Source organism: Neocloeon triangulifer, unplaced genomic scaffold, assembly GCF_031216515.1.
Source record: "Neocloeon triangulifer isolate White Clay Creek 2 clone unplaced genomic scaffold, ASM3121651v1 ptg000014l, whole genome shotgun sequence".
NCBI lineage: Eukaryota > Metazoa > Arthropoda > Insecta > Ephemeroptera > Baetidae > Neocloeon > Neocloeon triangulifer.
Window position 1 is genome coordinate 7,179,382 of NW_026775556.1, and position 27,354 is coordinate 7,206,735.

The 27,354-nt window shown below is 37.4% G+C and overlaps 2 protein-coding genes across 6 annotated transcripts; one reads left to right on the forward strand and one right to left on the reverse strand.

Moving 5' to 3' along the window:
- Positions 1–1,664: 1,664 nt before the first annotated feature.
- LOC132199292 (inositol-trisphosphate 3-kinase B) lies at positions 1,665–15,804 on the forward strand. 4 transcript variants are annotated; one of them, XM_059623894.1, is made up of 5 exons: positions 1,665–2,455; positions 8,378–8,480; positions 8,917–9,063; positions 12,897–13,276; positions 15,289–15,804. In XM_059623894.1, the coding sequence occupies exons 1-5, from the start codon at positions 1,967–1,969 to the stop codon at positions 15,589–15,591; spliced, it is 1,422 nt and encodes a 473-aa protein (XP_059479877.1). In that variant the 5' UTR covers positions 1,665–1,966; the 3' UTR covers positions 15,592–15,804. The 4 variants fall into 4 exon arrangements, with proteins under 4 accessions (XP_059479877.1, XP_059479880.1, XP_059479878.1 ...); XM_059623897.1 differs by lacking the exon at positions 1,665–2,455 and adding an exon at positions 5,856–6,680; XM_059623895.1 differs by lacking the exon at positions 1,665–2,455 and adding an exon at positions 7,581–8,322.
- On the reverse strand, positions 14,453–26,694 carry LOC132199291 (open rectifier potassium channel protein 1). Of its 2 annotated transcripts, XM_059623893.1 has the most exons (8): positions 26,297–26,694; positions 21,287–21,466; positions 20,535–20,664; positions 20,168–20,370; positions 19,207–19,469; positions 18,518–19,002; positions 17,776–17,944; positions 14,453–16,947 (listed from the first exon to the last, which is right to left on the reverse strand). In XM_059623893.1, the coding sequence occupies exons 1-8, from the start codon at positions 26,448–26,450 to the stop codon at positions 16,771–16,773; spliced, it is 1,761 nt and encodes a 586-aa protein (XP_059479876.1). In that variant the 5' UTR covers positions 26,451–26,694; the 3' UTR covers positions 14,453–16,770. The 2 variants fall into 2 exon arrangements, with proteins under 2 accessions (XP_059479876.1, XP_059479875.1); XM_059623892.1 differs by having other exon boundaries at positions 18,518–19,469; positions 26,297–26,693.
- Positions 26,695–27,354: the final 660 nt, after the last annotated feature.

A 27,354-nucleotide genomic window follows, 5' to 3' on the forward strand; every position in this document is an offset into this window, starting at 1 on the left:
GAGAGTGTAAACATGGTTCAATGTGCAGAACTTTAGTTACTTTATATTTATGTCCCAGCAAGAAACGGGTTAACCTGGGGTCATTGAGTTCACTTCCGAAATTTTACAAAAACTATAAATCATAGTGCTTATTTTCTTCTAAATAAAGTGCTTGACTTGGAACATATAACAGACCGTATCAATGCAAAAATAGCAAGTGACACCAGGTGGGTAGCCAATTACTATCCATAATCTTCAGAGTTACATCTCAGTCTCAAATCTCAAAGTAATTCAATAATAATTTACTCACGTGGGGCATAATTATATTGATCAGTATTGATCAGTATGAAATTCGAGATTTTAAATACTTTTTAACTAAATTATAAGAGCAACATCTTTTGTCTTAAGGTCATATTTTGTTACTTGTGAGTCAAGTCAATTTTTCCATTTCATATGTAGCTTCAAACGGTTAAATTTACTTTTGGCCATTTTTGGAATGAGTTTTCTAGTTATTTTTTGCCCCCCCCCCATCCCCGAGATAGGACTAAAATTAAAAATGTCAATTACGGAACTTCATTTTCATTTTTTATGATAATTTTATTTTATATCAGATCGATTTTTTAATTCTTTAGAAACACATGAAAAAAATTATAATTATATATCATTTTTCATTGGCAACCACGAATTTAATCAATAATTAAAATGAGTTTTTCGGGAACGATTTAGCAAAAATCCCCTTTATGGTTGCCCTGAAAGTGATAATGGGTTAATAACTTTAATAACAAATTGTATGTACCCCTCAAAGGGACAAATTTCGGTCAATGTAGGATCACATCACTTTTTCATATTAAAGATATTCACTGCTATAACTTTGCTAATTATATTAAAATTTGAAAAAAACCGCTACTTTTATTTACAAAAGTTGTTAGAATACTCTTAGAAATGGTAGCGATAAATTCATTTTGAATAATTTATTCCAAAAGTCAATGTTTTGACGACTCGGAGTATCGAGGGATCATTTTGAATTTTGCCAAGATAGAACTTCACACAATCTTTGTCATCAATCGTTGTTGAAACTTTCTCAACCACTACTGTTGCTGTTAAAAACCATCTCAATTAAAAATTAAATTATTTGAAAATTTATGATTATTTAAGATCGATCATTAATTGTTTAATTTATTTTTCCGCGTTGAAGAATTAAGTAAAATCATGTGAATTTTGAATTTAATTATAATTATTATTGTTTCACAGATCAGAAAAAGCGATTCACAAATTATAAATAAGTAAAACAATTTGTTATGCCAGTTACGCCAGTATTAGGAATCCAATGTTAAACCAAATTAATGAATGCTATCTTGAGGTAAGGGAAAAAATCATTAAGTAAATTTAATAAAATATTAATCAACATCAAGCAATAATAACTATTACGTATAACATTTTGAAGTGAATTGAATAAAAAATAAATGAAAAGGTGAAGTCAAACGCAATTTGTGTTGTTTTGCCAGTATGAGTCACGTTGAGTAAGACTGTTTGACGTTGGCCTGTCAAAAAAGCAACGGTGGCGCCGACCTGTTTTCACGTAAATACGCACATCTGTGAGTACAAAAAAATTCTGATAAAATCTCGCATTTCTATATTATCTTATCAAGGATGTTGGAGAAAAACTTGCAAAGCAGCCACAGCACAATAGTTATAACAGAGACCGCAACAAGAGCGAGCAGGAGTATAGACAGAAAAAAAGAAGGGAACGCTCGGTGGGAGCGACTGCGGCGCTAGTAAGGACGGAGGACCCGACGCAACTAGAAGTGTGGCCAGCCGCATCCTGCGCGTACCCAGAGTAAGCGAGAGATGCGAGAGCGATCGAATTAAGTAAAGCAGCAATGGCCAGCCTTACCGCCGGCGGCCTCAGCTCGCTCCATTAAGGTGACGTCAGTGAGTCGCTGAGAAGCTGATCGAGCAACACAGCAGCGAAAGGTTCAGTTACGGCATGTCTTTCTCGGTGAGCAGCGCGCTCGTCGAGGGCGTCGGCCCGCCGAAACGCAACGCAGCCGCCTGCTACGTGGCGCAGCTGCGTGCGTTCGCGCAGCGTCGCGCCGGCGGCGCCGCCAGCTGGCCGGATGACGCCCCTGACAGCGACGACGAGACGTCAACGCCGTGGCGCTCGCAACGCTGCGCCAGTTCCGACTCTGCCGTGGATTGCGACGAGTGCGAGGACGACGTTGACGCGGCCGCCGCGCGAGCGTGGCGCACGCCGTCCGTCGTTGTCAGCGACTTCAGTGACGAGACGCCGTGGCTGGCCGACGACGATGACGAGCGAAGCCGACGCCTGTCCCAATTGTCCGACTGCTCGTCGTGTGGTGGCTCCCTGTGCGCGCCCCAACGCAAGACCTCAGACTGCAGCACGTGCAGTTCCGTCAGCGGCGATGAAGAGCCGTCTTCGCCGACGTCCGACGCCACCTTCAACAGACAATCAAAGGTGTTTATGTTTTTTGTATTTTAAAAAATTATTTCTAGTGCAATGCGCGCGACAGTGATATATTAATGCTGTTGCCGAATTCTGTTTTGCGATCCGTATCTCGGCGCGGCGCGCGTCCTCCAAAATTTCGTGAAACGCACTCTCTATCGGTGAAGGGCCTCGTCGGTTCCAATTCGCTTTTTCCACTATCGCCACTCAGCAGGCATTATTTATTTATTTTTGGCTCACTTGTTGCTAAAGATGGGCACCTTTGGAAATAGTAAAAATGTTACGAAATTGTTCCACGAACGCAACAGTTGGTTTTAAAGCAACTTGAAATTTTTATTTCACAACAAGAAGGAAACATTTAGATTATTTTGACTAAAAATATACATTTTCAATTGAGTTTCTAGCTTGGAATTCGTATTTCCATTTAAATTGTTTGACTGTTAAGGAGCTTGGTCTTATCTTCTGTAGTTTGTTGGTTTCCTGTCTAATGGTTTGATTTCAAATTCGTTAAAACAACATTTTTATATTCTGAAATTTGAAGTTATGAACAGACTTTCCGACGATTCGCGCGTACATCTCTTTAGACGTATTGCAAAATTTCTTAGTGCAAAAATGAATTCGCAATATTTGCTCTGCTGTTTGCCGCGTCGTGATGTGACTGATAGATATGCGAAGAGAAACTCATCATCTCGTGCGTAACAAAACACTCTCCACTATACTCATTGAGTTGCATTATTATTATTGTTATGTGTGCAGTAACATTACACTCTCGCTGCGACGCTATTTTTCCTTCCCGCGAGCGCGTGAGGCTGGAAATATTTGGCCAGCGCCGTGTTTTATTCCTAACGCGGCGGATTAGCAGCGCAGACTTTTAAAGAAGAAGCAGGTTTTTTGCGTAGGGCGACCAAGACCTTGAGAGCAATGAATTGTAGAAATGTATTAAATTTGGCCAAACAGCTTTTTGAGCAGATTACACGCAAGATTAAGGAGGCTTTGTTCCAGCTCCGAACGGACGGAGCAAAAAATTTGAGATATTTTAACGGAGATAAATAAACCGGACTGATTCACTTTAATTAAAAGTGCGCAAGATTTCCATAACAATTTTAAGTTAATTATTGAAATAATATTTTTAATAGCAATGGAAGTGCTGATAAAGGAACCAATTTAAAATTGAAGTGCCCCACTAATTGCTAATTCAATTGGACCAATCAAGAGGATGAAGCTTTTAATGGGCATAATTAATTTAAATTATAGGGCTGACCGCAGTTTGACCTCTCGTTCGTAGGCAAGGAATTAATTACAAAACTACATATCCAAGGCAGTTATATGGGGAAATGTCACCACCTAGGTTTTTTTCCATTTTTTTTTTTTATCTCTTTTGAAAAGCCTCAAAACTCTAACCAGCAATTATAATTTCCCTGTTCCGAAATCGCGTTATGACGTCTTTGGCATTATTTCCGCCTGGTCGGCAGCGCACGGTTTTGTGCTAATAAGTGCTAATTTCTAAATTAAACCGAGAAAGTAATTCGCCAAGCACGTAGGCGTTTCGATCCGAGAAAAATTTCCCAGCAGCCGTCAGTCATCCGTGCTCGATTGTGTCACTTATTGTTAGCGCGACCTGCCGCCGAGCACAATGCCGAGAGATGAACTACATTTCGGGCCTAATTCCGTTTCCAGCAACTCCGTCCGAGTCTCTACCGTTACTTAAATTCCATTAATATACCACAACATAATGGAGCGAGAATGAGAACTTCAAATGAAGAGCTAGAGGCTCACCGGGAAAGGCTGTTAATTATAATTATTATATGAACATACACGATTCTGCTCTTACTCATGTGTAAAATAGATTTTGCAAGATCATTACTTGAGCTGACGCGTTAAAGAAAAGCTGATATGTTTGGCATGAACTACATAATTTTTTTTAAAATAGAAATATAAAATTACTTAAACACAATTGTAATATTGAGTAAAAACATTCTAATTTAGTGTAGTGGAGATTTTATTATTAAATTATAAATAATTTTCTATAGAGGTTCTTGTAGTTGTTGTTGTGGAACTTTTCGGCTCTGTATTCATATTTTCAAAATATTATTTTGATTAAATAAAATCCAGTTTCCTTGGTAAAGATGAGCAACTATTGTTTCTGAATGATACAGAAAGTCCCTGCTCTATTATACGGTTGCGAGTCGCAACCCTAATTCATGAGCTGTTGAAATGAAATAACCAGACATTTAACCAATTGTATGTTCACCTTGAAAAATTAACATGCAAATAAGATTAAAAAAATGTTAACGTAAATTAAAATATTTTTTTTAACACTTACTTGCATGAAATTTTTTTAAAGTGTACATAAAATTGGTTAAATATCAGCTAATTTCATTTCAACAGCTCATGAATTAGGGTTGCAACCCGTAACCGAAACTAGTAGAGCAGGGATTTTCTGTATCATGCAGAAACAATGAAGCTGCTCGTCTTCACCAAGGAGGCTGGATTTTATTTCATCAAAAAATTAATTAACAAAAAAAATAAAAAAAAATATTGTTAGTACATAATAAACATACAGTGGATCAAATTAGTTAAAAAAATATACAATTTAATGTAATTTTTTGTTAATTATATTATATTGTTAATTATATAATATAAATTATATAATTTATATATGCATAATTATGGCAAATAAACACTTCATTTCGTTAGCATGTTAAATCAAATAATACACTAATGGTGAATCGTCGTATTTTCCCACAACCTCAAGTCTGTAAAGTGTAAGTGAAAAATGGTTGGTAATTTTTTTGTATAATTTGTCTCTACAAATCATGCAATTTAAGCTCTGTGAAGGCAGTAAAAGGGCAGTAAAAAGCGATACTTATTTTGTAATAAAAAATATTTTTTATCAGACTTTCATATTTGAGAAATGCTCTTAATGAGTGTAGTGATGGGATCTTTGGGTTAACAAAATAAATAGACCAAATTCCAATATTAAAACTGAAAAATATATTTGCTTGATATAAATATTTTTTTTTAAATAATTAATTTAATTTGATTCCAAAGGGGTTTTATTTGGTTCAATACGTGAACTCATTCCAACTTAATGAAAGAAACAAAAATTAAAAATTTTCCCTCGTTATGTTAAAATTTGCCCAGATATGTTAAGTTTGTTTATAAATCTAAAATTATTAGAAAAGATCTTGATGGGAATATGGTGTTTGTTATATAAAAAATTTTATTTAAAAAAAAAAATCATTTTCTTATCCTTTTTAAACCCAAAGTTTTTAAGGTTATATTTATTATAGGATCATTATTTAGTTTACAAGTGAATGCATGCTCCATTCCACAATTCCCTTATTGAATTAAAATTAGATTAGTCAGCTTGACGCGTGTTTCGCGGAGCTTTTTTCTTTGTCGCAATGAAACGCATTCAGTAACAATTTAATCGACACTGGGAAACGACGACGTACAAAAACAAAGCAACAGCACTTGCGGTTTCTGCGATCAGCATGTTTGGCATTAGCATGACACAAATAATAATTTCCTCTTCCTGTCAATTTCAATGGCCAACCCCTTCTTCCTCGTTTCTGCCCCGAATCAAAGACCAGCTGCTGCGCTAAATAATTCGGCCCTCGCACGCTGTGCGCAAATAAAAATAGCAGGCCATCGCCGCGCGCGCACACATACACACGGTCGTGAATGAGCGAAACGACTTGATTGATCAGAGCCTTGACTAATTTCCATACTGAACATAAAGACAGTGCTCTCGTCCTTTTCGCAGCTCGCCGCTTAATGACCAATCAATTGGTTCGGGCCGCCTCCGAGACAGCGACACACGCGGGCCGCCTCCCTCGTTCAATTTGGCAAAGGTCGCCCCTGGTCGCGCGGTGATTTGAATGGTGGCGGCCGTGACCTTCGCGAAAGTGTGTCGAGGCGGTCGGCAATCGCAAATGCACTCGTCTCGGCCCCCACGCGCCTACCCCGCCGCCCCCGGACCCTGTGCGTCGACCTGGCGACTCGTCCAACCGGAAATGTCGGCAGACGAAAAACTTTGGCCGAAAATGCCGAATCGGCGCAACTCTTTGACCTTAATGCAAGGTTGCTGCTGTGGCTGCTGCGTTTTCTGCTTGTTAGGGCCGAATTTGATTAATCGACTTGTTATTCAAAAGAGAGATGCCGCGTATGGATTTGTCGGCCACTCGATATGAAGCAGCCGTCGGCACAACGCTCTTGGTTCGCGCCATTCAAGGTATTATTTAAATTTCTGAAATTAAAATGCCCTTCCGGTTTCGCATATAATTTTATTGGGTGCGCCTCTTCCCGCCCGCGGAGTGGAATAATAAATTCTTTCTTTTTTGCACCGGCCGCAGAAATCGCGCGTGTTGGGAGCGAAATGAAATATCGGTGAAGTTTGGCAAAGCGGCAACCGGTTTGCTATCCCGAGATGATTGTAGGTCAATAGTACCCAAGACCAAAAGTACCCTGCTTCAAATGCGTATGATGGTACCCCTCTGAGGGCATTCGAAAAAGTGATGTAGCTGGGATTTAATTTTAAGATTATTATTTCCACTTATTTCCACATTAATATTAATTGGGTAAAACAAATTTTACATGGTTCTTTGTTATTAATTAAAATTTAAAAGTGTTTGAAATATTTTAGTACGAATTAAAAAATAATAATGATTTACTATTATTATAAAAATCTCTCGCTGCTTCATTGAGGATTATTGAAATTATTATCTTTATTGGATAAATTAAATATTAATTGGTAGGTTGAAAACACGCCAGCGTTTAATTCAGGACGTAAGTTTTCCATTTGCCTTAAATTCACTTAAAAATTTAAATTTTCATGATTTGTTAGCATTTTTTTTTATTTATTTTATTAATTTTTTTTTTGTGAGAACACATATTATTAATGTACTTACTCTGAGAATTAAAATTATAAAAGTCACTAATTATATAGAATTACTTAAAATCTGTTAAAATCAAAAGCCAATCTAAAATATGAAGTATTTTTACTTAATTTAAAAAAAATATTTAAAAGTAATTATTATAATATAAATAAAAAACAAATTCTTTAAATAAGATTAAAAATAGCCTTCTGTCTCTTTTTTTAAATGAAATCCAAAATTGATAAGAAATCAGTTTTAAAATATTTTCACGTACTGCTGAATTTAAATTCATGCTAATAAAAGTTTTCTGGAAATTTAGCACACACTTAGCATAATTATGAATTTAAAAAAAAAATGTTGGTCGTTGCGTCACACAGCGCCGCGGCAACGCCGCTCCAACGACACACAGGGATGAGCACCGACCTCTGCTGAGCACCGCCGGAGAACACAGGTTGCGTCCCGCGCTAAAACCGGTTGTGGCCGACTCACGGTGGCAGTTAGTCAGTCGGCCATCCTTCACCATACCGATACAATCGGCAAAGACGTCCTGTTCGCACCACCCCTCAAACGGTGCCCGAGTCTAGGGCGGGAAAAGCAGGGTCAGCCCGGCAGGACGGTGGGCGCGCGAACGCAATTAACCGGTTGGCTCGGAAAGAGTTAAACTCTTGCTTAGAGTGTTTTGGGCGGCGGCAACACTGCATTCCACAAGTGGCCGTCGCCATGTACTGCTGCTGCTCGGGGTGTGCGCGCTGCACCGCCCCGACTGCCGCCGCCCGAGTGATCGTGCGCGCCGCCTCCGACACGGCGCTCGAGCCGGAGGCGGCACACGCCCCGGCCCCCGAGCCCGGCGGCTACGAGCTGTACCAGAAGTCGCTGCTGGGGGTGCCGTGGCCGTCCGACTACGGTGACGCCTCCAGCGACGATCTCAGCTCCGAGTGGGACTCGGACGCGGCTGAGCCACCCTCGGCCTCCACCCCCGTCACCCCTGTCAAGGTTCCGGTCCGCCGCGTCCGTCCCGAGACACTCACGTATTAACTTTGTCCGTCTGTTTCAGCCGTCCGGGTGGCGCAAGCTGCGCAGCATCGTCCAGTGGACGCCCTTCTTCCAGACCTACAAGAAGAAACGCTACCTCTGGATTCAGCTGGCCGGACACCAGGGTGAGTGATCGCAACAGCCGATTTTGCTTTTTTTTTAATCACAGCGTTTTTTAATTATTTATTTAAATTGATTTAACAAAAGGAGTTCATGTTTTTGTTTTACGCGCCCGCTCGTTAATTACGTGATGGTGCCGAGAGAAAAGGCTGACACAACACTTTTTACTGTTACTTTTTGTGCGGTATGACGCAAATCAAAAACAATGAGAAGCGACTATCTCCATTACAAATTTAGGTCATTATGAATTTCTCTTTTCATTCAATCCGGCCGGCTTCCTGTTTAGGATGGAGCTCTAAAATTTCTTTCTTATCTCTCTGCTTTTACAAGCGAAACCTCAAAACACACATTTATATACAAAACTTATTCATGTATATTAATTTTCCATATAAAAACTGTACAGGGCTTTGCATTATTTAGTTTAATTTTTGGGTCTCGCAGGCAACTTCAAGGCCGGCCCCGAGCAGGGCACCATCCTGAAGAAGCTGTGTCCGAAGGAGGAGCTGTGCTTCCAGGCGCTGATGCGGGACGTGCTGCGCCCCTATGTGCCCGAGTACAAGGGCCACTTCACCGCCGACGACGGCGAACGTATCCTTTTTTCCAACACTCGCTCACACACATATATATTCTGTGACGCACACGAAACAAGGAACACGGCCGCGGGGGACGCGCGGCTTGCGATAAAAACAACAATCACACACACTCTCGCGGCTCCGCTCGCACACACTGCAGCGGCGAGGCCTTGACGCTCTTCTGCGTGCAAATATAAATTGTGTTAGTCGATTTGTCGCGCTCAGGGTTCAGGGTTCGCGGCGCAGCTGTCCGCTCTTTTTAATTTATAAATCAAAAGCTGGGTGTTAACACAATTTTTTTTATAATATTTTTAGTTCAATTCAGATTATAATTAATATCGTTAACCTCTGTCGTCGATGTAGACCTGCTATCTTGTTTTACATTTCCATTATCTGACTGTCGATCAAGTTTGTTTGTTGCATGGACAATTCTCTCTGAGAAAAAATGCCACACTCGCTGCACTTGTGACCTGATTGTTAATTAGAGAGCGATTTGACGTGGTGGAAAATCGATATGGTAATTGGCCGGCCATTAATGGCAATATCGACTGAATTAAAAACTGGCAGCGACCTTTTCTGCTCGCTTAATTACGCGCTGAAGAGTTAATTATTCTAGCCACCAATTCGTAAACGATTATTTCTATTGTTGCTCAAGAAATTTAAGTAAACAAAACACTTTTGTAGAGAAATTGGCTTGATTCGTGGTGAATTTCATACAAACTTTAAGTTAATGCTTTTCCTTATTAGAATTTTTTAGTTGTGTAGTTATTATTGCTATGAAACTTGTTTTAACTTTTTTTAGAGTAAATTATAATTATTCATTTTTGCATTGATACAGAAATGAGTTTTCTGAAAACCATAAGAGGAAAGGGAGATTTGAAATTTGATATGATATAATTAATGTTGTTTTAAACTATTTATTATATCAATATTTTAAAGTCATTTATTGTGTTATTAAACTTTTAAAAGCAAAATAAAATAAGAAATAAAATTAAAAATAAATAATTTATTATTTAAAAAATTATTTTTCTAAAAAGTTGTATATCATTAAAAAAACTTGTGTTTAAAATTAAAATAATTTTTAAATTGTTTTAATCGTTTTAATTTTCATGATTTATTTTATTCGAATAATAATTTTATATTTTTTTTTATTAAATATTATTATTTTATTAATTCTACGGTTAAACCGAAGTGAATCGCAATAAAGTGCATCAATGGATAAAGCCACTTAAATTATCTCAATCCTACCATAATCGTAGGAGTTATAACAATTAATTACAAACCAGTAACCAGCGTGTAAAAGCAAAAAAGACAAAAATAAATACAATCTATAAATGGCAAATCAACCTTCGGCTATTTCAAAGAACCGCAGCTGCGCTTCACTTTGCAAACACCATAAAGTATCCCGCCGTTTGTGAAACTCATCCGAAAAGCCCTAAATAATAACCAAAGTGCGCAATTCCGAATCGTTGTCCCGCGTTTGTTTAAATGCATCCTTATCACCTTGTTTGAATACGGTTTTGTTACAGCATTCCTCCGTTCTATATTATTTATTTCTTTGTCTAGCTACTCGGAAATCAAACTGTGCACTTTGGTGCATTTAATTTACTATATATGTAGACACTTTTTTTCGCACACAAGTATCGGAAATAGCAGTAGATCACGCGGTGTGGCTCGCTCTCCTTGCTTACCGCGGAAAAAAAACACGCACATAAAAACGGTTCTGCTCTATTTGCATGCGGTGTATTTTATGCTCCCTATCTCTATATACTACGCCTTTTTCAATTCAGCCTATATGCAAAATGCGCATCATCGTTTGCTGCGGGAGACGCATTTCAAGGCAGAAAAAGCCAGTTTAGCTTTGGATTTAGCCTCGTGGCTAAATTTCACGCACTTGTGTACGCACACAAACAAGGCAACTGGAATTAATTTGTTTAGCAACTTGTTCCCGACTCCTGCCTGATAAAGTGCCAGTGGTGCAACAATGGCCACTTCGACAATCTCGTGACGGTTCACTCTCGCGGAGGGTCATTTTTTCTCGCCCTTTTTGGGTGTCAAAATCTCGATGGGAGTACATAAATTAATCTCACTCGTGACAAAATGCTAAAATCTCACCTTTGCCCTCATGTTCCGGTGAATCCAGTTTTGGCAAATTTATCGTCGATTTCTGTGAATTCCGCCGATGTTTCATGGCACAATATCATCCCACAACACTTCAAATACACGTAAAGACCTTTTCGAAACTTAAATCTTAGAAAAAACATGTTAAAATGGCACTGTGACAGAATAAACACGCGTTTTTTTTACAATTTGACGTGATTTATCCCCGATTTGGTAAACAATGAACGCTATTCGTTGACCAATCATGTGACTGTAATCGGTGTAATCATCTGTTAATTTCTGGTGGGAAAATTCATGTGGTGGCCCCAGGGTGTCTTTGTTAACATTACATCTATTTTTACCATTTTTTTCATGAATTTCAATATAAATCTCATTAAAAACCTTGCCTATTATCATGAAAGTGCTTCTTTTTTAATGATTTCAACTGTGCTCGAGTCGACAGAAACCTCCAAAAGGCCATTTAAAGCGGGTTAAGCAAATTCGAAGGAAAAGTGTAAAAGTCGCCACAAGGCAAGTCTCCGATAATTCGGCCATTCAGGGTGGGATTTTCCTGCTCCAAAAGGGCGAGAAAAACTTTTCTTTTCCTCAGTCCTTGTGAGTGTCAAAACCACACAGTCATATTTATTATTTATCTTTTTTCTTTGGGCCGATATTTTCTTCTCCCATGTCAATCTGTCACCAATATGAGAAACGTGCGTATTATTAATAGGCCACTTAAAACGCACTCGAAAGGGCGCTCTCTGCGCATTAGCGCGCCATTGAGCCACTCTCTAGAGAACAAAAAAAATGAGTAAGCGGATTCGTTTGTCGGCTCCGTTAAAAGCGTTTCTCAAAAATTGTGGGTCAATAGCTGCTAATGGAAAACAAAAACATGTCAACTACGAGCAGCATTTGGGGACTGTTGTGAGTTTTCACGTGTTTTTTCTTTATTTTATCTGATGGATTCTCTCCCTTGACAGCTGACGATTTAATGATTATAACATTTCGAAAGGTCACACAGTTATGTGGCCAAGTTTTGATTAAATGCGGTTTAGAATTCTCCTTGATGCTGGAATCTAAGTACAAAATCCATATTAACCACAAACTTGGCCTAAAGTGATCAAAAGATTAAATGGGAGAATATAAACTAATTGTCTAAATATAACTATATTTCGTTGCTATTATTGCAATGTCTTTTATTATGACAATCTGGATAAAAATTTATTTGCAAAACAATCAAATATTCGCGTAATTTGAGTTCTTATAGTTGAAACAGATTTTCAGACTTTATTTTAATTTCAATGTTTTATATTCCAAAAAAAAAATTTTTCAATTAAAATCTTTTTGTGAAATTTGTGTTTTATTTATTAGGTTTCAAAATATCTTTTCACCCAATCAAGAGAATTAATCAATTTAAAAAAAATCATTTATAATTGAAAATTTTATGAAAATATAATTTTCTGCTACAGACAATACTCCATCGGTTTTGCTACCATATGAAAAAAATGTAACTGCTGATGTTGTGTTTAAAAGGCTGATATTAGTTTAGCTTATAGTTTGAATTATTGCGATTCGTTTGCATAAATTGTACCCTGAAATGGGCTTGGGAAAAATAGTTGATCGCACACCTTACACAGACACAAGACACAATCACTCGAGACAATAATTACTTTTCAGCGCCTACAATTACTCTTTAATTTGTTTGATCAATTTGCCGCGATCGTTTTCCTTGACCTTTGCATTAAACAGAGTACCTGCAGCTGCAAGACTTACTCGGCGACTTTACGTCACCGTGCGTGATGGACTGCAAGATCGGGGTGCGCACCTACCTGGAGGACGAGTTGGCCAAGGCCAAGGAGAAGCCCAAGTTGCGGCGCGACATGTACGACAAGATGATCCAGATCGACTCGCAGGCGCCCACCGACGAGGAGCACAGACTGAAGGGCGTCACCAAGCCGCGGTACATGGTGTGGCGCGAGACCATCTCGTCGACGGCCACCCTCGGCTTCCGGATCGAGGGCATCCGACAGGCCGACGGCCGCTCCAGCAAAGACTTTAAGACCACCAAGGCCAGGGAGCAGGTGGCCGACGCCTTCAGGGAATTTACCGCCGGCTACCCGCACGCCATCGTGAGTATATTTTTCATTTTTGATACACTTTGATATAATTCCATTTACTGAAATTTTCTTTCAATAGCTTTTAATTTCAAAAATTAGTGATACAACAAAAAAATAAGTTTCTTTTAAAGTAAAGTTGAAAAAATAATGAAGTATTAAAAAATAATATACTAATTTTTACATTATATTATAAATATTATATTATATTATAAATATTAATTTTATCTCAATTTTATAGTCAATTTTGAAAACTAATTGATCTTATAAAAAAATGTGATATGTCATATCTAAATCTTTTACCTCTGTGGGGCGTAAAATAGAAATTAATCGTCAAGTATAATAACAATTTTTGATTACAAAATTAAGATGCATAACCCAAAAAGATCGTTTCAAATTTTAACATTTACATATTTAGAAAAATCTTTTTCTAAAAAATATTCAGAATTTTAGAATTTTACTACTGACTGCTTTTTATTGTAATACTCGATATCGGTCACTTAAATTTCCAATTTCCTTTCGATTATAAAAATTTAAAAAATGTCCAAATACCAATTGTTTGTTTCCGCTCCTCTTTCCTAGAACAGAAAAGTTTTCCGAAGTTTTCAAAAACCAATTAACGGCTCTAGAATTGCAATAATAAGATCAAAGATAAAAATCGGCCACGAAACTACTTTTTTATCTCGATCATTGAGACGCTTACATGTCGTGGACAATCTATCATTTTTGCACTTTTAAATCCCCACGAAAACATTGCCCCTGAAAATACTTGAGCGTAAGAGTGGATTGATAAGATTGGAGCCTTTCATTGAAGAGGATCCTTGTAATGAGAAATGATGGGTCTCTTAATTTGCTTACGTAAAAAATTAAGTGGACCTTAATACTCTTAATAGTTCACTGTTGTAGAATACTTTTAATGTCAATTTAAAACATTGAAATCCAGTAGATCTATTTTGTATTTGAATTTCAATCCTATAGTTTTGTCCAGTGGAGTATATCATTGCTTAAGAGAATGAGCTTTTTAAGATAATTTTCCTACCTTATTGGAAAAAATTTTTCAATGAAAAAACTTTCTAAGCCTTTCATAATTTTCTATGCAACATGCAATACTTCCGGGTCCTGCCAGTTGCATAAAGATTCCGCCAACGTCACGCTAGGGGGTTGCAAAATAAATACCAGTGAAGCGTTGATTCGCATAATATCAAATCTATTGACTCGGCCGTCTGACTTCTAATCACAATATAATTGAGCCAAAGGTCGCCCTCGGCGACCCACGCAAGTTATTATTGCACACGTACGCGTGCACAATCGTTTAACAGCATAAATACATTCATATATAACAAGCAGGAGACAACAACACACTCTACAGAGTATTCCACTCACAAGGCATTTTGATTTATAAATAGAATTCGGGCGGTTTAAATTTTTTTAGACTTGTGTAACTCATAGTTTGCATAGCAAACAAAGTAGGACACTTTTCACAATTTAATAGTTTGGATCTGATAGAACTGTGAGATAGATTCAGAAGGTATCTGTAGAACAGATTTTAACAAAGATTTGTAGTCAGAAGTATTTTGTCCTTAATTTTTTTTTTAAATTCCATCATGTTCCATCATAACCTCACAAAACGTCTTAATAATCTAAATCTGAAATAACAAGTTAAATTGAAGGTTTTCATACTTTTTAGTCATTATTCCACCAATTTAAACTTTTTATACTGAAATCTGGACAATCACTTGTTATTAATTAAAATCCATCTGGGTTCAACTTGTGATGTTCTTAAATTTTTTACAAAAATCGATCAAACTAAACAAATATATTATGTGAACTAAATGCAGATGTTAACCCTCAGCGTCCCTTTCATTGTTACATGGAAAATTGAATTGGGACTTAAAAAGTGAATTAAGATTGATATTAAATACTTTTGAAGTGGAAAACCCTAAAGTTAGATTAAGAAGCACACATTTTTATCTGTCCATCAAACTGTCCATTATGTGTTAGAGAGTAACGATGCACTTTGTTTGCAGCCCAAGTACATCCAGCGGTTGAAGGCGATTCGGGCGACGCTGGAAGTGTCCGAGTTCTTCGCCGGCCACGAAGTAATTGGGAGCTCGTTGCTGTTTGTGCACGACGCGACCAACGCCAACGTGTGGCTCATCGACTTTGCCAAGACGACGCGGCTCCCGTCAGGCCTGGCGATCGACCACGCGTCCCGCTGGGTCGTGGGCAACCACGAGGATGGCTACCTAGTTGGCGTCAACAACCTGCTATCCATATTCAAGCAGGTGCAGCAACAACACCAGCAGCAACAGCAGCAACAGTCGTCGTGAATCCATCGAGAAACAGAGAGCGAACTCAATGATTTTTTTATGACCGAGGTGTCCGTCCGGTCCGCGGAAGAAAAATATATATGATACTTTGTAAGAGAGCGAGAGGAATTAATTTTGTATCCGGGAAAAAGTTGAAATTTGATGTCTCAGGTGCGCGCAAATCCGTCCTCTTGACTCCCGTTGATGGGTGGCTGTTTTTTTTTTCAAATGAAATTTTTTATCAGCCGAGGAGATCCTGTTTATGTAATAATGATAATTATTATTATGTATTTTAGTTTAATATTAATTAGACTTGCAAATTTTTGACAAAAAATGTGGATAAATCAAACTGTTTATTAGACTGAATTGTAATACCCTAAAACACACTAGATGTGGTTAAAAACAGCCAATATCTAATATTAATAGGAGCTAAATTGAATGTAATTTTTGTTGATAAAATATATATTTATTCCAATGAATTCAAATTTTTTTAGATCTGCTTCTAATTATATTTGAGCAATTGTTATGAAACTCAATTTATAAATAACTTAAATTTTTGAAATTTTTGTTTGTTTGTAAGTATTTTTGATTATATAAGAATAATCAATTTTCAGGGACAACCTCAGCACCTTGTGCTAAAATTTTGGACAAACCAAATCCAAATTAATCTACAAAATTCATTTTTTAATGAAAGGTGGCTGTTAAATCCGATTTTTTTTTTATCGAAATTTGCAAGTCTAATTTAAAATTTTTTCATCTCGAAATACAAAAAAGAGGCTGTGCAGCCCGTTGCTGGTTCTCCTTTTTCTGAAATCTTGCCATAGTGACTAGAAGTATACAATAAACGTACATGTGTATGTGTGTGACAACAGGTCTCCCGGCTTTTACACTCCAGAAATTTATAAAAACAAAAACAATTGTCAAAGCTGCCCAGCTGGCGGAAGGGTTCGGTTTGCGTCATTTACTCAATCGGCACTGTCACAAGCGTCCGCCTGAAAAGCGGACCCAAGTCACTCTCACTCTCTCGGTCTGGGACACTAGGTTTTTTGACAGAAGTTAGCAGCTCCAGCACGTTTGCTCTGTGTTTCTCAGTGCGCGCGAATCTCCACCCTCTACTACTGATGTGCAGTGACCGGACACTGCGTCCAGTGTGATAAACTTAGTCATGTCTGCAGCGCCGCCTCAGACGCTCGGGTGCCCTCACAGGCGCGAGATCTGCACCGACTTGCCGTCCCAGTCGTCGTCGTTGTCGTCCGGGCGGGTGGTCACCCCGCCGTTGACCTCGTCCTCGAAGGTCAGCGAGGGACGCAGCGAGCCGCGGCGCGAGTGCAGTGCGTGCAACGCCCTCAGCAGGTCGCCCACCGTCGTCCCGTCCAGCTGCGAGAAAAAAACGAACCTGATCAGTACTTATAAATACGCTGCCGGACAGTGTCCGCGTCTGACTGTCTGAGAGTAGTGTGCGACGAGTGTGTTCACCAGTTTGGCATGAAAGCGAGTTAGTCAGAGACAATGTAAAATTATTATTTACCGCAAATGTAAAACAACAAAAAATGGAAAAACTACAAAAACACAAATGTATGAGTTCGGGTCAGTCCAAAGAGAATAGGTTCAGTGTGTTTTGTGAAAGAGAGAGGAAAGCTATTGTGATGCCCTGTTCTTTAATAAATCACGATTTAGACGAATCTTTCAAAAATGAAATTTAATATGAAAAATTCTCATTTAATTAATTCCTCCTATTAATTTTTCTTTAAGCTTTTGAGGTTGCAATATTGAAAATTGTTAGCCTCTAAACTTCGAATTTTTTGCAAATTATCCGTCACGTCACCACAGGTTGCAAGGATAATTTTTTGAATTCAATTATAGTGGAATTTTAAAAAAAAAATGAATTCCGTGTGAAAAAAGTCATTACTTATAACACCATTTAAATACCTGCTTAACAATTTGAAGTTTATTGAATAATTGAAATAGTTATAAGGAAAAATCCTAAAATTGATTTATTTCTATTTAATTGGTTAAATTTCCTCAAACTTGTTTTCATAATATATGTAATATGAAATTTATATACACAATAATATAGAGCTCTGGAAATTAAATTAGCGTAGATTTTAAATAGAAAGCAACAGAAATGACAGAAAAGTATCAAAAATCAAGTTTCACACAGGTAATCTAAAATCTATAGAAAATAACCCAATAAATTAAACTTACCTCCGAAAATGGCTCCTCCGACGGACTCCTCAAAACGAATCCTTCGGACATGCGACGGGTAGCAGCGTCAAACCCTGAGATTGATGGCCGGCGCTCCTGAATTGGAGAGCTTTGCTGCGAGTTTGCAGACATATTTCGCTCCGCCAGAACGCGGCGCAGAGACGAGCGTCTAAAATTATTAATTTTATAAATTTTCTAAGAACAAAATAATTATTATTATTTTTATTATTTACTCCTAAATAAGATTAATGTAATTTAATTATTTTCATGTAATTAAGTCTTTTAGTTCATTAAAAATATCAAACCTGTCTTTACACCTATTAATAATAATATGCATGCATTAATTGCTAAGTAAATTATTTATAGCTCTAAATTGTTTATAAACTAATGTCGCACATCAAATTACATAAATTATAATAAATTATTTCAAGAGTAAATAATCATCTGTTGCAAATTTCACTGAATTGTACATTGATTATCAATTTAACTTTATAGTAATAAAGAATACGTTTTGAAATCCTTTATTATGTTTTCTAGAAGAGGTTCCGCGCAGTATGTCACATCACAGGATTTAGCATTTTAATTTGCTTTATAGTCAAATAAGAAAGTTTGAATTCTCAATAATGTAAATCAAAGTTCAGGAACAAAGAAACTTTTTAAAGTATTAAAGAGTGACTTGAAAATTGAAAATTAAAAGATGTTATGACAAGATAATTATTATTATTATAATTAAAATTTTTACCCTCTCGTGCGACGAGCGTCCCCATTGATCAGACTGCCCCTCCTCGATGGAGCAGCGCTGGTCATTCCCGAGGTCGGCAACATGCTGCCCCTCCTCGAGGGCACCAGACTGCCCCTTCGAGAGGGAGGCGTGCTGCTCTTGCGCGAGCCGCCGCTCAGTCTGGACAGCAGACTCGGCCTCCGCGAGGAGGCGGACGGTGGCCTCTCATCAGCCAGGATGTCCTCGTCAGGGAGGCCGTGGTGCGCGCCGGCCTCTTGCTCCTCAACAGCCGCAGCGGCCGCGGCCACTGTGGCCAGCAGTTCCGAGGCATCGACCTTTCGCGGGGTCGCCGCGAACGTGGCGTCGCGGTCAATCAGGTCGAGACACGACTCGGACAGGCTGCGTGGCGGCGGCCGTTGTGGCTGCAAACCTTCCAGGGTCAGACTGCAGCTGCGGCCGCGCTGGGCAGGGACGGCGGCCAGGGAGCGGCGCTCGCGGTACACGGGCTGCAGCAGGTACGAAAGGTGAGTGGCTAGATGGCTAAGATCTGTTCTACGGCTTGAGGCTTGGCGGCTGACTAAGTAACTACTTTCTGAAGCGCAACTAATTGTACGACTAGGACTACCACTACTGTTACTACATTTTAGGTAAGCTGCTTTTTTGTTCTGGCGGCTGCAAGCACTACGGCTGACGGCTGGACGGCCGTGCACCTTGAATTTCAGCAGGTACAGCTCATTCAGCACCCGTCTCAGATAGCCGATCTCGCCTGTGTTCCACAGACGCGCGCTCTTGATGCGTCGCGCCAAACGCTGCTCGAGCCGTCGAAGGCGCGACGAACGCATCGCCCGTGTTATGAAAGAGAGAATCATGGCCAGGTAGCCTAGGCCAAACATGATCCACAGCACGATGAAGGCGCGGTACGCGCCCAGAAGGCCTTCTTTGTGCCTCCAATCTTCTTGGTTTGTCATAAAACCTGAAATCAAACAGAATTAGAGTAACTTAAATTTAACTATCTCCATTTTATTTCAAATTCATTAAATATTTTTTAATACTTTCAAGATCTTCTAATATAAAACTATATCATAACATGTTCATTGATTGATTTGTAGACAAAAATTTCACTATGAGTTTTGAAAATTCTACAAAAAGGTACACAATAAAGTTGTAATTATATTTAAATTGCGGGAAGATGCTCAAATAGAAATAATGATTTGTTCATCAGTTATTTTAATTTAATTCCAAAGTTAAGTTTATAGTTGCCGCAACAAACGATTTTTAATTAGTTAAAATTTAAATAAATACCTAGTATTTAATGGTAATTAGTTAAAAGTAAGTTAAAATTTATTTAAAATTAATAGGGAACATTCACAACAGATATCCTCCCTATGGGTCGAAATAGACTGAGCACTTCCCAGATCGCCAGGGTGAGGATCTTTGAATTTTCAGGAAAATAGTTTCCAGCTAATAATGTGAAGAAGAGTATAAGGAGTATAATTCTCTTGTCTTAAAAGAACTGTAAGCTATAATCCAAGTGGTTTTTATTATTTAAATTTTTACTTTTCTGATAGTTAAAATCGTGCATTTAATTTATAAATAGAAACGCTCACTGTCATATAAATATCAGGTAGACTCTACGTGCTCTGATTTCAAATAAAATTAATTTGCAATTACCTGCAACATAGTCTCCAAAGCCAATGGTGGAGAGCGTGATGAAGGCGTAATAAACAGCCTCCTCATAGCTCCAGCTCTCGGCTAGGGCAAACAGCACCGCGGGTAGCAGGATGAAAAGCGCGATGCCCGCCGCCAGGTACTGCACCACCTTGAGCAGCAGTTGGCATCTGCCCCGCGGTTCCTCCTTGTAACGGTGATGCGCTCTGCAAACACGTTCGTACATTCATTGGCAGGCAGCAACACGCGCGCGAGAGTGAAAATTATTGTAATTTATTAATTGCTCGGCTAATTGCAGGTGCGTGATTTGAGTAAAATTATGCGTTGTGCAACATCTCGCGCGCGCTGGAGAAAATTAAAATTCATTTACCTGAGAAATGTGCGGCTGAAGTATTCGCCGAGCCCGGCGAGCAGGATGCCGTTCAAGGGAATGCCGACCAGCGCGTACCCGATGCAGAACATTCTCGTGCCAAACGTCGTCGGTGCCATGTTTCCATAGCCTTTAATTGTGGCGGACAGTGTTCACAGAAATTGTCAAGGAAATTAACTTTTAGGACGTTCACTTTTGACGTCACTATGAAGTACATGAGCAAAAGCGAATTGCACAGTTAATTTTAAATTATCAATTAGTTTTTTTTTCTCCTCTGATTAAACTGAACTTTAATCCCAAAGTAAGTCAATGTCATTCGCCAAAATGTTATTAAAGAATTTTCCACATAACGGTCAACCAGTTTGATAATATTCGGGATTACCAAATTGTTTTAATTTGATTGACTTGTGCGTTTATCACGAGACGAACAAATTGCATCAGGTACTTGAAGTAATGATTTACAATCAGTCTCTTATATATATATGCTATTTTCAATATGTAATGCTGATATTTATGTCAAGAAAAATGTCAATTGCAAATATTGATTAATAATAAATTGGAGTTAATCTATTCACATTTAACAACACCGTACTGGAATCACCTCAATTTTAATTGTGCTGGAGTGTATATTTTCCTAATGGACAATTTCCGAGCACTTTTATATGCGAAGATTGGAGAAACGAAAACGAAAAAGCGTGGCTGTCCTTGCACCTTATAATACTGGGGGAAATGTGATAAGAAAGTTTGGTTACCTATTGTACTAACGATGGTGACGGCGACGAAAAATGAGTTGTAAAAGTCCCACTTAAGTGACTTTTCCTCGTCAAGCGACGTGTTCTGGGGCAGTAGCGCCTTCCCGCAGTATTCTGCCACCTTGTGCAGGGTCTGCAGACGTTCTGCAGATCCATTAACAAGAGTCCTTTGCACCAGATCTAAAAAATTTTATTATTTAATGGAATTGGAAACATATTGAAAAATAAAATATTATGATGATTTGTGATGTACCCAAAAACAAACTTTAATCATGCACACTATAATATTTTATTCGGTTTAAAAATATCAATTATTATTGTATGTTTTTAATAAATATTCTTCGCAGATATACTGTATTTAATTCATTATTATCAGGTCAGGACCAAATTTACTTATAGAATGCTTTATCAAAATAATGGAAAAATTATTTGCTGTACACTTGAAAACTTATTAAGTAGAGTCAGCAATAAGCCCAGGCTTATAAATAATATCTTTCAATTAAAAAAAAACATTTGTTAAATTTAGTACCAAATTTATCAATAATATTTATTTGTAATAAATTAATTTTCGCAAAATATAATTTATTTCTGCGAAAAGATTTTGTAATCCACAGAAAATCAATAAAACAAGCACAAAATTAGATGAAACAAATTTTGAACACAAATTTAATTAAATGCAATTATCCTCAATTATTGTTATTTGACAAATAAAAAACGAAAGTGGAAAGACCCTGTCAAGAATCTCGGGCAATCAGTGTGTGCAGTAATTATGCACGCAACTTATTTATTGTGGGGTATTATTGAGGCTTGTTTGGGTTCAGCCTCGGCAACGCACAAAGCAAACACGGGTCCTGCAGACCTGACTGCGCGAGAGCTCTGCGCTGTTTGGCCGCGGGATTAGGTCGGTGATAAACGCGCGCCGCGCGCACCAGCGTGGTGCTGACTGCATGCCGGAAAAGCGCCCAAACTGCACACATACTCACTCACTTTTGTATATGTATCAACAACCAACTTAACTTTGTCTGCGTGTGTGCTTAACGTGTACACAGTTTGTGTGCCGGTGTTTATAAATTTAATATCGCTGGAGAGGCGCGTGCAAATTGTCAACGGCACTGAGGCGCGCCCTTGCCACGCAAATTCGCTTTTAATCCGCGCTGGTTTAAGTAGACACTCTGTTTGCTCAGACACGAAAAAATAAATTAAGACAATGGAGAGTGACACAACACAAAAATAACCTGTTGAAATGTATTCGGCATGGCTTGAATATAATTTATACTTGATTTGAATAAAAGGAGGTCACTGGGTTGGAAGCAAAACCAATTGTCAACAAAATTTGCTAAACAATAACTTATTGTGTATTTTGCTTATTATTAGAATTAAAATTTAGACTTGGAGAAGATTTGTTGATTACTGATTTTAAGTTAATCAAAATTGAAATTATTAAATTATTCTTGACAATTCTTTGTAAAAACGCAATAAATGCACGGCAGATTATTGCAAATTTGCATTGAATTTGTGGAAAAGGTTAAAGCCTAATCTTTTCTATAAATACATGCGGCAACTACAGACTATTTTCATTACATTATTTTCTTTTTAATGGGTTAATTGTAAATCCCATATTTTCTTGAATAGACAGATATTTTTGTTTTATTAGATATAAATTTATTAATCTAAATAAATATTTGTTTTTATCTGTTGACAAAATAATCATACTTTGACTATTCACAAAGTGCTACAAAACCCTCAAAATTTAGTAACTGAAATTTTAATATCACCTACACCCACTTTATTACTTTAAGCCTCAAGTATATCACAGAGCCAATTTCAACCAAAAATTGCACTTCGTTAGCTTTACACCATATATTTCTTTTTTAATCAATAAAAAAATTTAATTATTAATTTATTCTTCAATTTCTTCGAAACAGTAATAATAAGTTTAAGTGTCATTTAACAGACCACAGCTGATAAAAAAAAAACGCTTAAAGATTTTATGTTAATTATTGATTAATTATTACATCTCCTAGGTGATTAATCGATTTATTGATACTAGTAATCCACACCTGCTGATATGCATGTCAGGCAAAAAATTTTGACCGGAGTTTGTCGCAATTGACTTTGCTCTTGCTCAATTACGATAATTGCAGGTTGTTTCACACTTTGCATTTTTTCCGTAAAAGTGCATTTGAATGAGCTCGCATGCAAACGTTACTTAAAGATTGTTTGTCTCGACTCAGAGGGTGTCGACAGGTTGACAACACGGCTAATCAGCTCTGGAAAAAATTATTTCACTGTCATTTTAAGGGCTGCAGAATGTTTTGCACTATCCTTAAAGTTAATGACTATCTAATGTGAATAAAATGAAAAAGAAAACGTACAATAACATAATGCATTACTTCCAGCTCATAAAAATACCACATATCAAGTTTTAATATTAAATAGTGAACAGCATGTGCTTTCTTATAAATAGCAATTTGAGCGATTAGTTCTTATCGCAAGGCAAAATCTTAAAAAATTTTGAGCAAACTTTATTGCCAATCTTAAGCGTCTAAAGTTATCAGCACTGCAGTTGACATTGAATTTAAATAATATGCAATCGAGAATTCCTTTGACACCACTATTAGATAAATCAGTTTTGTATTTGCCAACCGTTTGTCATAAAATGCAATGGGACCAGACTGCCCTCAATGTAAATTCTCAACAATAACAAAACACCGACGCAACCGCGCGCTCTGCATAACAATCGCCACGGAATTCTTGGCAGTGTGAAAATGAATTTAAAATATCAGCTGACACCCGCATTTACGTCAGTTCATAAGTCAGGCATTTTTTTAAAATTAATATTGAGTACAAGTAGATTAATTGATATGAGAAGAAGAAAAATTTACATCCTTTATTCATCAGTGAAGATGACATAAAAGAAAACAACAATAAAAATAAACTAGTTATGATACTTGCGATAAAACGATTTTAAAAGGCATAGGTTTAATTTTAATCGTTTTATGTTAAACACACCTATTGGAAAGATATGTTGGAAAAAATAGCAATTTGATTTTTTTAACAGTGGTGCTGATGTATTGAGATTCAGAAATTTGAACATTTTTTGCCATTTTTAATGAATAGAGTGTAAATAAATAAATAATGATAAATTCTAATTATTCGAAATTTTTGTTTGCCAATTTTAAGGAAAGTTGTATATCCTATATGCTTTGGTAAACAATATATAGTTGGCTGTAAAATTGGTCTTGAATTCCATGATCCTCCAATTCTATATAAATAATCCTTTTTTAGGGAGTTTTTACCTTTTTTTCCACACCAAAATAATTTCTAAAATATTTTTCCAGTCTTATTCAACCATCATTCGGACGTAATTTTTTTTAGATCTCGCTCATGTCAAATCTAGTCAAATAAATGACAACTTTTTTACCTTAATACAAACATTTCCATTAAATAATTAATTAAGATTTTCTATCAAAACATGATCAGTTTATTCTAAAAAATTAATTAACAGTTTTCAGTATTTTTAAGAAAATACGTTTGAACCGGACTGGGATTTCCCTCAAAAGGGGGTCACTCCGTGAGAATAATCGTTTTCAGGAACTAAAGCGGCGACCTAAGCCGAAAAGTAGCGGTGTGAGGCGGAGGTTGGTCTACCCGTTTATGTGATTGAAAACGGTCTCGCCAGCACAATGAGAGCCGACGGGCAATAAATCACGTGCGTGTCGCAAATGCAAAGAAGTTAGTGTCGTCCGCCGATTCGATTCCTCTACTCACTTGACACACACTCGGTATAATTATTAATTGCTCAGCTGATTTCACCGACAATATATAATGTATAAGAGTGGTGTGCGGCTGAACTGGGTCGCCGATATTGGCTAACCTTTCAACTCACCGCAACGGCTCGCACCGGCAGAAGGTTGTTTGTTCGAATCGCCGTCGATACACATTAAAAGTATGTATCGCCATTTTCAAAATCCGCAGACCTTGATCTTTATTATTGCGGTTTGCAAGAAGAATTACTTCATTATTGTTCTGCACGGCAGTGGCGAGTCGATTTATGCTGGATAATGCAGCGTATTGCGATCAAACCTCCCATTCACGGTTGCAAGCAGGGATCTGTTTTTGCTGTTTTTGCTTTCAAACGCGATTTTAAGGTGAAAAACATTGCATTTATTTGATTACATAATAACTTTTTGTTTTAACGAAATTAATATTTTAAAGTTTTATTACATTTTTTTATTTTCTTAAATTTTTTTTCATAATTCATTATTGTTTTTACTTCATTTCTTTGAAAGATAATCAAAATGTCATTGCACGACAATAATATTATCTCCGCAAATATTTAAGTGTAAATATGATGAAAAATATTTTAACAATAGATTGAATGAATCAACAGATGCTTTAAAGCTTAAAAATCAAATCTGACATTTGCTCCTTATAGACAGTTTTATGTTATTATTGGTTATTTATGCTGTAAAAAAAATCATAACATAATTTAGCTCTCAATCCGGAAAAAGTTTTTTTATTACAATATACCATGTAAAGTGGATTCTTTTTCTCAAGAAAACTTATTTCACTATATCTATCATCAACTGTTTATGCACAAGCATATCTCAATAATTTTAAAATTTACTTAAAATGAATTAGTGTAATTTACACTTATTATTTTATTTTGTTACTTATTGTTAGTGTTGAAAAAAAAATTATCACATATTTACAGTATTGCAATTTTTCTCTGAATTCGGCCAAAAATTAAAACATTTTTACTTTCAAACACTTCCATGAAAGTAAGTGAAAATAATTAATTTCCCATTGTATACAAATTTTAATTTAATTAACAATTAGACCATTTTCTTAAAAAAAAAAAAAAAGGAAAACTGAATTGCAATTTAATTTTTTCTGCAATTTAAAACATTTTGAAAAGCCAAAAGGAGCTTGTGACAGTTAAAACTTGCGGACAGGGTTGCTCGCGCGTTGAGGTCACCAAAGTGGCAAAAGTTTGATTTTTCTCACCTTGCAACTGGCGGGCGTTCTGCTCGTCCTGGGCCCGTTGGGCCAGCTCGTTCTGGCCCTCGAGGTGCATCAGCACCACGCCCCCGAGCACCACGTACACGACGAACACGAGGAACAGCAGCAGCCACTCGAGCCGCGACATGACTGCGTGCATAAATTAACTCGCGGGCCCTTATCGCTGAGCAAACACCACCAGCCTGCCCGCCAGCGCCTCCACGGCCTCCGCGGCCTCCTCTTTCATGTGCCGCCCCCGACCAAATATTCGGATTCGCATTTTATCGCACTCTGCACTCGCGGGGGATTTTCGGCTGAATTATATTAGTTTTTTTTATTCACTCAAGGTTCGCCACTTGATTATATATGGAGAGGGGATCCACCGCCTATGTCTGCAATTCGAGAAATGAAAAGGCGCCGTGCGTGCGAGCGAGAGAGCGAGGAAGAGCCGGCCGTGGCCCCGCGCGCGTATGGAAATTTTCGAAAGACGTGACAGCCACGTGATTATAAGATTAGCCTAAAAAATCAGGTGTCAGTTTAATTCAATTGTCAGGCAATCGTATCAAAACAAATTGCACACCGCAATTTAGATTATCAAGTACTCGTAAGGTTCATTTGCAATTAAATGCTTAACCCCAGCATAATTATCGCCTCGCAATCTTATCTGCTGCAAAAATACAATTCATTTCAAAAACTTTTAATGAAGACTTCATCAATTCTTTAAAAGGATGAGACCCTTAAGATAAATCACAAATCTGTCATTCTTAAGAAAAACATTTTCAAACTAATAATAAAAGGAAACAAATAGAAATATCGAGAATACGATCTTGAAAAAAAAACTTTATCTTATTTAAAGCTATCTTCGTTGACAGCTCGTTGAGATTTTATGGAAAGAAACAGATGATGCTTCTAACAGCTTTGACTAAAGTCTGTAGTGGTCTGTAAGTATATTTCATGATACAATAAATTAAAAATAATTTTCAAGAGAAACACACAAAATAACCGGTTTATTAAAATAAAAAAATGATTTTGTTACAAAAAATGTTTATTGTCCTGTGTGTCAA

Coding starts and splice junctions, on each gene's coding strand:
- LOC132199291 (XM_059623892.1), bottom strand. CDS start 26,450: ATGCACGCAGTCATGTCGCGGCTCGAGTGGCTGCTGCTGTTCCTCGTG. Junction 20,665..21,286: donor CACCATCGTTAGTACAATAG/GTAACCAAACTT, acceptor CCACAATTAAAG/GCTATGGAAACATGGCACCG. Junction 17,945..18,517: donor GACGCTCGTCGCACGAGAGG/GTAAAAATTTTA, acceptor TAATAATTTTAG/ACGCTCGTCTCTGCGCCGCG.
- LOC132199292 (XM_059623894.1), top strand. CDS start 1,967: ATGTCTTTCTCGGTGAGCAGCGCGCTCGTCGAGGGCGTCGGCCCGCCG. Junction 2,456..8,377: donor CCTTCAACAGACAATCAAAG/GTGTTTATGTTT, acceptor CGTCTGTTTCAG/CCGTCCGGGTGGCGCAAGCT. Junction 8,481..8,916: donor TCAGCTGGCCGGACACCAGG/GTGAGTGATCGC, acceptor TGGGTCTCGCAG/GCAACTTCAAGGCCGGCCCC.